The sequence below is a fragment of the Gavialis gangeticus genome, unplaced genomic scaffold, assembly GCF_001723915.1.
Source record: "Gavialis gangeticus isolate Ggan-Ray unplaced genomic scaffold, GavGan_comp1, whole genome shotgun sequence".
NCBI lineage: Eukaryota > Metazoa > Chordata > Crocodylia > Gavialidae > Gavialis > Gavialis gangeticus.
Genome location: NW_017729030.1, coordinates 31,493,848 through 31,504,296, shown reverse-complemented (window position 1 = coordinate 31,504,296; position 10,449 = coordinate 31,493,848). Strand labels below are relative to the sequence as shown.

Sequence of the window (10,449 nt, the reverse complement as noted above, 5' to 3'; positions counted from 1 at the left end):
TGCGATCTGTCTCTCTGGAGGAGTGTCCTTGTTGGGTGAAAGCCTTTTTAACATCGGTGAGGTGGCAATCCCGGGTGTTCTCTTCAGTGCAAATCCGATGGTATCTGAGGGCTTGGCTGTATATCACAGCTTTTTCAGTGTGTTTAGCGTGATTGCTGGTTCTGTGCAGATATGTATGTTGGTCTGTGGGTTTCTTGTATAATGTCTGTATTTTATCATTTCGGATACTGATCATCATGTCTAAAAAGGAGATGTTGGTGCTGGAGTATTCTAGAGAAAGTTGGATGGAGGGATGGTGATTTTTGAATTTCTGATGGAACTCAATCAGAGATTGCAGGTTTTCAGTCCAAATGATGATGATGTCATCGATATATCTTAAGTATAACAAGGGTTTGATGGTGCAGTTCTTGAGGAAGTCTTCTTCCAGGTGGCTTATAGAAAGGTTGGCATACTGTGGGCCCATTTTGGTGCCCATAGCTGTTCCCATCATCTGGAGGAAGTGTTGATTATTAAAAGTGAAATTGTTTGTGAGGATGAAGTATATAAAGTCAGTAATATCTTTGGGTCTGTATTCTGAGTTGTAATCTTGTTCCTGTAGATATGTGCTATTTTTTAGTGTCTTACTTTTGGTTATGTGTACCTAAATAAGGGACAGCTGGGCTGGAGGTAGACTTACCTCTCTACAAATCCTTCCAACCCCAATCCCTTTTTCCTCCTCCCTTTCTTAGAGGGAGAGGAAAGGTTTAGGCGGTTTGGAGCCCCTCCACATGCCCCCTTGGACTTCTGCTTACACCTCTCTTCTGCCCTCCCTTCCAACCCCTGATCCTGTGAAGAAAGGAGGAGGAGGATGAAAGGGAAGTGCCAGACTGCTGCAGCCTGCTCTATTGCCCCCAGCTGGCACTAAAGGAAGTTGCAGCATTTTGTAAAATTCCAGTCAAGAACAGCACAGGAGGGGCATGCGTGTGCCTGCTGGCTGAAGTCTTTCCAAGTGTATTTCCCTCAGAAACATGGCCGTAAACAAAAAACAGGAAAACTTGCAATGACTGAAGACATTTGACCTCCAGTTTGGTTTCCTCAGATACTTTTATTTAAAAAAATACTGCTACTCTATTGCTTTCACACACACACACGCACACACACACACTGAAAAGCAAGACTAATATAGTAGTCTTGCTTCTTGTGGTGTATATGTAAATATAAGAGCAATATTATAGTGATTTTTGTATCTAATATATATGTATTTATTAGATATAAAAATCACTATGATATTGCTTGTATATTTACACACATACACACAAGGAGAAGCAAGACTATTATACTGTATTAGTGTTGCTTCTCCTTCCTTGTCTGGCTTCTAGCAGTTTCCATTGCTGAGTTAATCATTAAATGCTGTATAGCATTAGACCACTGTTATTCCCAAAACTTAATGCATAAATATGGGATGTATAATCTCATATTTTTTTCCTGTTTTTTACATACCAGGAAATTACTGACCTCAACTCTGTAAATTAAGTAATCTAGAAATACATTTTGAAAGCCATCCATTTTTCTTCTGTTTTCAGAGGGTCCTTACGGAATATTTGCTGGCAGAGATGCCTCCAGGGGACTAGCAACTTTCTGTCTAGATAAGGATGCACTCAGAGATGAATATGACGACCTATCGGACTTAAATGCTGTACAGATGGAAAGTGTTAGAGAATGGGAAATGCAATTTAAAGGTAACTTTTCAAACTAAGAAATTATGATTTACCAATGTAAGGAAACAGTCAGCACAACAAATTGGAATATGGGGTGGATTTTAAATAACTATTTACAGCACCTTCACCACTTTATCTTGTTGGGAAGGGAATTGTGGTTTGAGTTTTATTTTCAGAGGAATTGTAATACTGGCCTTTGTTTTTAAACATTTTTGTTTAAGTAGTTAGAGAGCATCACTTCAGACTGCAAGTATTAACATAGAATGGCACTTATCTAACTTACAGAAGGTCTCAGTATAATTAATGTAGCCTGAGGCCTCTATTTACAAGATGTTTGACTTAGTTTCTCTTTAAATATGGGATCAGCTGTTTTGGCATACTGTTGATCTGTGCCATAATCTGGATTATTTCTGTCAGGCAAAGAAGCATACCTGGAAAAAGGCCAACATTTTCAAACTTCATTGAAATCAAAGATGGCTAATTAATGGAGATGCACAGGGGAGAAGGGAAAGAATTAAACCTATCCTGTGGTACAGCTTATCAAGTGTGGGAAAAGGTGGAGGGAATGACTGAAGTGGTCAAACAATAGGCTAGTGCAGAGGTTCCCAAACTCTCTTATTGCATATCCTCTTCCAGATTTACCAGCTGGCCCTGTACTCCTACCAACATTCAATTTATATTTTAACCCCTTACATGCCAATTATTATAATGAAAAGTTAAATCTGCCATTACACAATTTCTCCCAGGTACCCGCCCAGTGATGTCTTGCATATCCAGGGGTATGCATACCACAACTGGGGAACCTCTGGGCTAGTGGAAGTGCTTCAGAGTTATTTTAGTGTCTGATCTTGCTGTAGAGTCAGTGATAAAACTTCTGTTGATTTCTTCAGTAATGTTAGGATCAAGATCTTTAGTGTGGAAGGAAATAGCTGAGCTTCAGGGCAAATTAAGTAGGAGAAAATGGCTTCCTTTGTTTTTAATTGAATCCAAAATGTCTCTTCCAGAAAAATATGACTACGTAGGTAGACTCCTAAAGCCAGGGGAAGAACCATCAGAATATACAGATGAAGAAGATACCAAGGATCACACTAAACAGGATTGAACTTTGTAAACAACCAAAGTCAGGGGCCTTCGGAACTGCAACCTCTTTATTCCCCATCACAGAATATCCTGCATCTTTGGGTACAGTTCATCTGCTGCGAAAAACATTCAACAGGTTTTGTACAAGGAAAATAACATATACTCACAATGAAGATTTGAATACTAGGCATTATTTGTGCTGCCAAACTCTTCTGTTGCAATTGATTTGTAATGTCTAGTAAGGCTTCATTAATGAAGAGGGGCCAGAGATTTAAAAGACAAAAAAAGCTGTTCTCTTTTTTTTTTTTTTTTTTCTCATCAGTAAGTGGAAGCCTCAAATAGTACCTATTTACAAGGTCTTCAAAGGAGTGAGTCTTTAAGAGAATGAAAAGCTTGAGTCCTGTTTCATGTGTTTTCTCCTCTAGTATTACAGTAAAACGTACATATGTACATCAATACCAGTAATCTTGGCTACTGAAACTGGTGTTTAAAATGTGAATTTCCAAATTTTGTTTTGTATGTGGGTGTGTTTAGCCCTGGCATAAAAACTTCAGTTTTCTAAGAGAAGTCCATGCCAATTAGAATGGGGTACAATTAGTACTCTTTTCTAAAGGATGTGGCAAAATTACTTCCTCTGAGCAACTATTATCTGAAGCCTGCCGTTTACCCGTTCCCTTCCCCTCAGTGAAAATCGATATTAATTGTGCCTTATTTCTCTTGCATAGACTTGAATTGTTTTAAGGGAATGCCCCAAATATGTGGCTTAATAGTCACTACAAGCAGCATTGAGACTGAAGTTAGAATGTTTTGTTGACTGGAAAACCTTGATGTCATTCTGTGTATAGAATGTAAAGGAATACTCAGTGTTACTGCCATATGTTAATATACATAAAGTTAATAGCATTGTGATGGCCAAATGCATTCTCCCATGCTTCTTTTTAAGTAATTAAAAAAAAAAAATCTTTCCCTTCCCCTATGCCCCCGAGGAGTTGTCTAACTTGGGAGCCTAGCCTTCACACCCCTAGAAATTGAAGGGGTCTGTGTGTGTGTGTTTCTGTGCGTGTCTGTCTGAATGCAAGACTTGGGAGGGATTGTTTCTGCAGATATTGTAAATATGAGTACCATTTTAATAAAGCATGTACAATACCAAATGTGCTGTCAGACTTTGTATAGATGATGTTAGCCAGTGCACTGGAATATGTTGAAATACAGAATAAGGAAAAAATCTTGGGTGTGAAATGTTTTTTGCACTGCTGTTAAAGCTGTACATAGCTTTATTGTTACCTTTTCTAGTAATCCTCCTTTGTGGGGAAATCCTCAGAAGATATCATGTATTCAGGTAAGGTTTGGTTTAAATACATATATGTAACATCAAGAATATAAGCTAACTGTACGTGTAGAAATGAAGCACTAGGGAATAGCAGTACAATGCACAATAAATGTGATGTGCTCCACTCTTACCAGAAATATCTGAACTGTCAATTTTTAAGATTTTTTTTCCTTGTTATCCATTATTTTCCAACATATCAAGTAAATAACTGTTTTGTTTGTCAGTCAGAGGCAAGCAGCACCAAAAATATAATCAAATTAAAGGCCTGACTTTTTCTTCAGAAGGCTGCTTTTTAATCATAGTAACATTGTGACACAGAGGATGCCCTTCAGAAAAGATGAGTTACAAAACATGCAATAATAGCCTGCAAAATGTCTGAAGTAAGGAAGTGTTGATCTGTCTAGATTTTATAGCATGTCCTCTCAAAAAGGACAACCCCAACCTTGTTAAGGGAAAATGAGTGTATGAAGAATGTTGGTATTTTTATATATGTAAGTCAAATTTCCCATTTTTGTGAATATATTTGTTCTTTATAGAAATTGGAAGTATGAATCACTTAGCCCTTCATTTGTGAGTGGCAGTTGCAACTTCCCCACTCCAGTCTGTTTGGGAGAAATGAGCAATTTGTGTTCTGATTTTTTTTTTTTAAATAAAGTGTTCTGTAGATAAATCCTTTGACTTCAATTAAATGTGTTGAACACCTTATTAATTTATGTAGTTATTTAATAACAAATTGAATAGGACCAAACATACTATCTACTTTAGTAAATAGTATAATCCAGCCTGTATAAAGTTTGTAATGAGATACAGAAACACTACATGACCCAGTTGTTCATGTCTATCAAGTGCTTATATTCATTTTTTTCTGAATTGGTTCACTAGCTTTACATACCTACTTATATTTATCTAAGGAAATGCCCCATTGAATGTCTAGCACTTCCTAGACATTCACTAACTAAAGGGTTAACTAAAGGGTTGTGTTTACACAGAAATAGTCTGGATTAATTATTAGCCAGTAGCTTCCCAGCTTAGATACTCTAATGGACAGATCTTGTCATCTATTAGATCTAAGTGCATACACCACTTTGGAGTTTCTGAAAAAATATAGTTGTAAAAGTGGTGGGTCCTTCTCAGTTTTGACACTAAGTGTGACAGAGGCCAGGCCCATGGCAGATGTTAATTTTACTGTGTGATTGGATCTGACAGATTTTATCCCAGATCCCAAAAACTGCACACTCTGCCATGCCAGACCTGCACTGTAAGACACAGGTCTTTGTGGGGATCGGGGATAACATTTATCAGACATCATTGAGCACATGAGCAACTGGTGCCTCTTGTGTCTGAGGGGGCACCTGCAGAAGCCAGGGACTGCCCTGTTAGCTGGGGGGGGAGGGGCGCACATGCCTCCCCTGCCAGTCACCTATGATTGTGCATCTGCTGGTGTGAGCGAGGTTCCAACTCCCAATGCCCTGATTCCTTCAAAGTGCACCATGGGAAGCTTGGCATCGGAGGCAGGTCCCCAGTGCTTTTAAAGGTGTTGGAGCGTGAGATCGGGGAGTACCTCCCCTATGGGACATTGCCATCTTTAAAAGTCACCATGAGAAATACAGTATTGGGGGCCACTTCCCAATGCCATGTTTCTCCTGTCTCCTTTTCATCTTGCTGGTGCATGAGGAGTCTGAAACCTCAAACTCCCTGCCAGTATGTCAAAGGGTGTGGGGGCAGCCCAACACCAGATAGTAGCCCTTTAAACATGCCAGGTAAAGTGGGCTACATACCAGGCATAAAGATGTTCCATACCTTTGCCATTTTACTGCATAATAAATTGCTTACACATGTAACATTACAGTTTATCACATGATTAACATAACTTCTGCCAGGGCCCTTAGTCCTTAACAGTGCAATGGTAAAAACAGCTGAGCTTATTTGTCCCTTGTGTACAGTAAAACTTCAAATATTGCCAAATTTGGTGCAACTGGGAACTCTAGCTTTTATTTCCCTGAGGATAATTAGGATTAGGTTATACTAATGGTAAGCTACAGGTATTTTTGGATGAGTTACTTGGTATTGACCATTTGATAAAGAATTTTATTAGCATTAGGTATTGCTGCCTGAGATCTAGTTTCAACAAATAGAGGCAACTCATAGACAACTGTTTATGAAAAAAAAATTTGGGTTAAAGTGCCCGAGTTGATGTCAGTTTAGTTTAGGTTGCAGGATAGACAAGAATCCTGGTATAACAAGGATCCTGCAGCTTTGAGGAAGTAAGGCAATTAGTTAAGGAAATTGATTGAGCACTAAGGAAACTTAGATACAGAGTGGCATGGAAATAGTTTAAGTAAAATATTCACACTGTCAGGAGCTTGCAATGGGTGGGGAAGGACTTAATCTACATGGGTGATTAACTATCTCTAACAGGCCATTAAGAATTAGATGGAGATGCAATGGAAATGTTTTATCAGTGACAATATCCTTCTACAGTCAGAATGCAGGAATAAAACAAGAAAAGTAACCAAAAAGAAGAGGGGCTGGTATACACTGAAGATGAACAATGTAGGTATGGCCCAAGAACTCAATGTCTACTTTGCATGTCTTCAGTAAGGATGAAGGTAAAATAGCTGCATAGCATGTGGCAAGACCTAGTTGTGGAAATTACTACATCTGAGGAGGAAACAAATGTTGCTTATTGGCACAAATTGGGTGGCCTTGGACAATCTCCATCCTAGACTACTGAAAAAACTGGCACATGGAATAGTGCTATAGCAGCTGCTGATCTTCACTGACTGTCAATTTGGAACTGTCTGCACTGACTCTCAATACTCCCCTATGATAGGAAAGTGGCAAACATGCCTAGTTTTAAAAATGAATAGTCACCACTGCAACTACTATTGAAGACATGCTGCACGTAATTTTTAAAATTTGGATATTGAAGGAAAGAAGAATCCAGTGATAGATACACAATGCAATATGAGTTATCATTTTATTTATCTGAAAAAGATTGTGTGGGACTTGTATTATTCTCCTCTGACAAGATAACATTCTTGGATCAAAACAATGCACTGGACTTAGATTTAAGCTTAAGCTTGTGATACTGTGCCTCATGGGAAATTACTGGCCAAATGGAGAAGATTCAGCTCAAAACTACATTTATAAGGTGGATAAAGTAGCTTCCCTGTGTTGAAAGGTGAGTTATCTGAATCTAGTGGTTATCCATGGTCCACAGAGATTAGTTTTAGACCCTGTCCTGTTTTAATATTTTCATTAGTAACATTGATACTGAAACTAGAGGTACCACTGTAAAACTTGTATATGACACTAAGCTACGGTGTGTTGCCAATAGTTGACAAGCAGATTATTTTTTGATACTCTAAGGCAGGGGTGGGCAAAATGCGGCCCGTCGACCAGATGCAACCCACAAGGCCATTCTATCCGGCTGGCAGGGCCCCTAAAAATTTTAGAAAATTAATATTTATCTGCCCCTCACTGTCTGTCATGCAGCCCTCAAGGGCTTGCTGAAACTCAGTAAGCAACCCTCTGCCCAAAATAATTGCCCCTGCTCTAAGGGGTGCATAGACTTGAAGCAATGAAGGAAGAAAAGGACCTGGTTATACTGATCATGAGCCACTGCCAATGCCACTGGTGAAAAAACTGCAGTTCTAGGGTGCATGAGGTAGATGTATGCATTAGAGGTGAGGAGGTATTGGTACCAAGCATTGGCAAGACTCCATTTAGAACTGGCTTGTCCAAGGCGCCAAGGCATTTTCTGAGGCCTGAAGTGCTGCAACACTGTTTACTTTTGTTCCCACCCCTTGTCCCACCCCCAGCAGCTTCCTAATGACTGCTGAAGGGCTGGGGAAGGGACAAGGTTCCCACATGCAGCCCGCAGCAAGCAGTGCCCCATGGCAGGGTCCAAGCGCACACACATTCCCTGGTGCCTGGCTGACTTACTGGGCATCCTCAAAAGCAGGTGGAGGTGGTGGAGCAGGGCCGGGGCTCAACAGCAGGGCTATGCAGGGCCAAGGCAGGAGCCAGGGGCTGCACAGGCACACATGGCTCCCCACATATCCTGGGGAGGCTGCAGCCAGGAGGACAAGGAGGAGCCCAGACTGGGGCTCCCACCCATGGTAGCAGCTCTCCCTGCTCCACTCTGTGCCCAGCTGCAGCTGTGCCCAGTTGATCCACAAGTCTCTGTCGCAGCCTCTCAGATACACTGAGGAGCCCCTACTCCCTCCTGCAAGGCAGCAAGCAGCGGAGGCTGCACAGGCATCTCCCGCCAAGACACATCCCTCCACCTTTGATTAGTTTCCACTCTGGTTGGTATCTTTTCCACATTTGATCTGTCAACTTGCATTATGCTTCCTTTGTTATGCAAAAGTGTTTATTTTAGTCAAGTGTTTGGTACTATTTCATCATTGCTTTTATATTGTTATTTTGGTTTTTAAACCACATTTCCAGACCCATTTCATTGTCACTTCCTGCAACTTCATTGGTGCCAAAGGTTAACGTGCTACCACTTCCTGTGAGGTCTTTGAATATGGCTCACCAGCTCACTGGGTGATAAAAAGTTAATGGTCCAGCCCCACATTCAAAAAGGTTAGACACCCGATTTTAAAATACTGCATGTTGCCAGCACTCAAAAAAAGCATCTTAAATTAGAACAGATATAAAGAAGGGCCACTAAAATGGGGAAGAAAATTCTGGAGACCTTTCTTATGAAAGAAGACTGAAGGGCTATGACTTTGTTCGCTTAACAAAAGGTTGTGAGGGGATGCAATTGTTATATTCATGAATGTTAGAAACCCCTGCTGCCACCAGTGTAAAATAAGATAGCTACAATCCGGCTATGGACAAATTTAACCTGGAAATTAAAGGATTCCTAACTGGGGGTGGGGTGGGTTTACTTGTCTCTGTGCTGTCTTAAGATCTCTTCAAGACTGATGTGGGATGCCATATAGTATTTGTACTGTTTTTTTGGTGGGGGGAGAAAGGGGAATGAGATACGTTTGTCTCAAGACTACTTCCACCCTTTTTTCCTTTTAAATTTCTAATGCATTACACCATGGATACTGCCTTCATGACCTAGGAGCACTCGCTCTTTGATTTTTCTGTAGGCTTTCATTTTTTTTCCCCCTTTTTACTAGCATCCTGGTTGCTCCTTCCTTGGTCAGGACAGAGTTTGTGAGAGGTCAGAACCATCCAGCATTAAGCAAGAGCTCCTCACCAAATCAACCAGCTGAGCATCAGGTATGGCCGAGGTGCCCCATCTGTGGTTGGCCCAAGCCTACCATCAATCAGTTTACCACAGCACTTTTGCTGTAGCTGCCATTTTGCTACTTGCCACCTGCTGGCATAGGGAAGGGGACACTTGCCTGGAAATAGGGAGAAATGTATAGATTATTGCATCTCACATCTTTGGACCAGATGTTTTATTCAGTCAGACTAGAGAGGGTATATGTGATTGCTGACTGAGGTTCAAGTGGGTCTCAGACCTCCTGTCCTCTTGCTGCATTTGTTCAGATGTAGAGAGCAAAGGGCTCCTCTCCTTCAGTGTTCAGCCCAGGCCTTTGAAAGAAGGAAGAACTTTCTGCTAAGGAAAATTACTAGCATCGATTATAAGGATTTCACTACAAGACTTTCTTCATCAATAAAGGATTTTAACCACCTTGTATTTGGATACCAGAACCTGTTCAAAATCTGTTTTATATAATGTAACCTGCCTTTCTTTGGTCAGTGACAAGACTTCAAACACTTGCAACTTCTACAGTTTAAGGCCAGCCATAGTTTATGATTTAGTCTCATCTTCCCGATTCAAATCTTGGCCCTTTCAACAAGAACATGTGCTAAGCTAAAAGACTCTTGACTGAGATGTACTCTCACTTCGCAATATCCTAGGGTTGTTTTCCGTTTGAACCCTGATGATCCTTTGCTTTTTAGTGTACTATAAAATAGCCTGCTTGATATGGCCTTGTGTTAGTAGATTCAGATTGGGGACTAGCATTTGCTAATTAACCCCAATGCTTGTAGGGTTTTGCTGACACAGTGGACTCATGCTAGAGATAAGATGAAGTTATTTCTTCATCATATGCAACATGGAAGTCTATCAGAACCTGTCCTTTTCATGTAAAAAAAAACCCCAAACAAACCCATGACACTTTTTAGAAAGGACCAATACCCAGTTCAGAACAGATCAACCATTAGAATAAAGTAGTTTCTGTATGTGTTCTAGAATTTTTTTTAAAAGGCCACAGGTAAAATTTGCAACAATATGTAAGTGTTTGAAAATGTAAGCAAACATCAAGGGGTAACTCAGTTAAAAAAAAAAAAAAAAAAAAAAAAAAAAAA

At 40.3% G+C, this 10,449-nt stretch overlaps 1 protein-coding gene across 1 annotated transcript in view; it reads left to right on the top strand.

Moving 5' to 3' along the window:
- Positions 1-4,234, top strand: part of PGRMC2 (progesterone receptor membrane component 2) — a 33,687-nt gene extending 29,453 nt beyond the window's left edge. The window contains exons 2-3 of the mRNA XM_019522087.1: positions 1,563-1,718; positions 2,702-4,234. Coding sequence (XP_019377632.1) covers positions 1,563-1,718; positions 2,702-2,799 — 254 coding nt within the window. The 3' untranslated portion in view covers positions 2,800-4,234. The remainder of the gene's footprint in view (positions 1-1,562; positions 1,719-2,701) is intronic.
- The last annotated feature ends 6,215 nt before the right edge of the window (positions 4,235-10,449 follow it).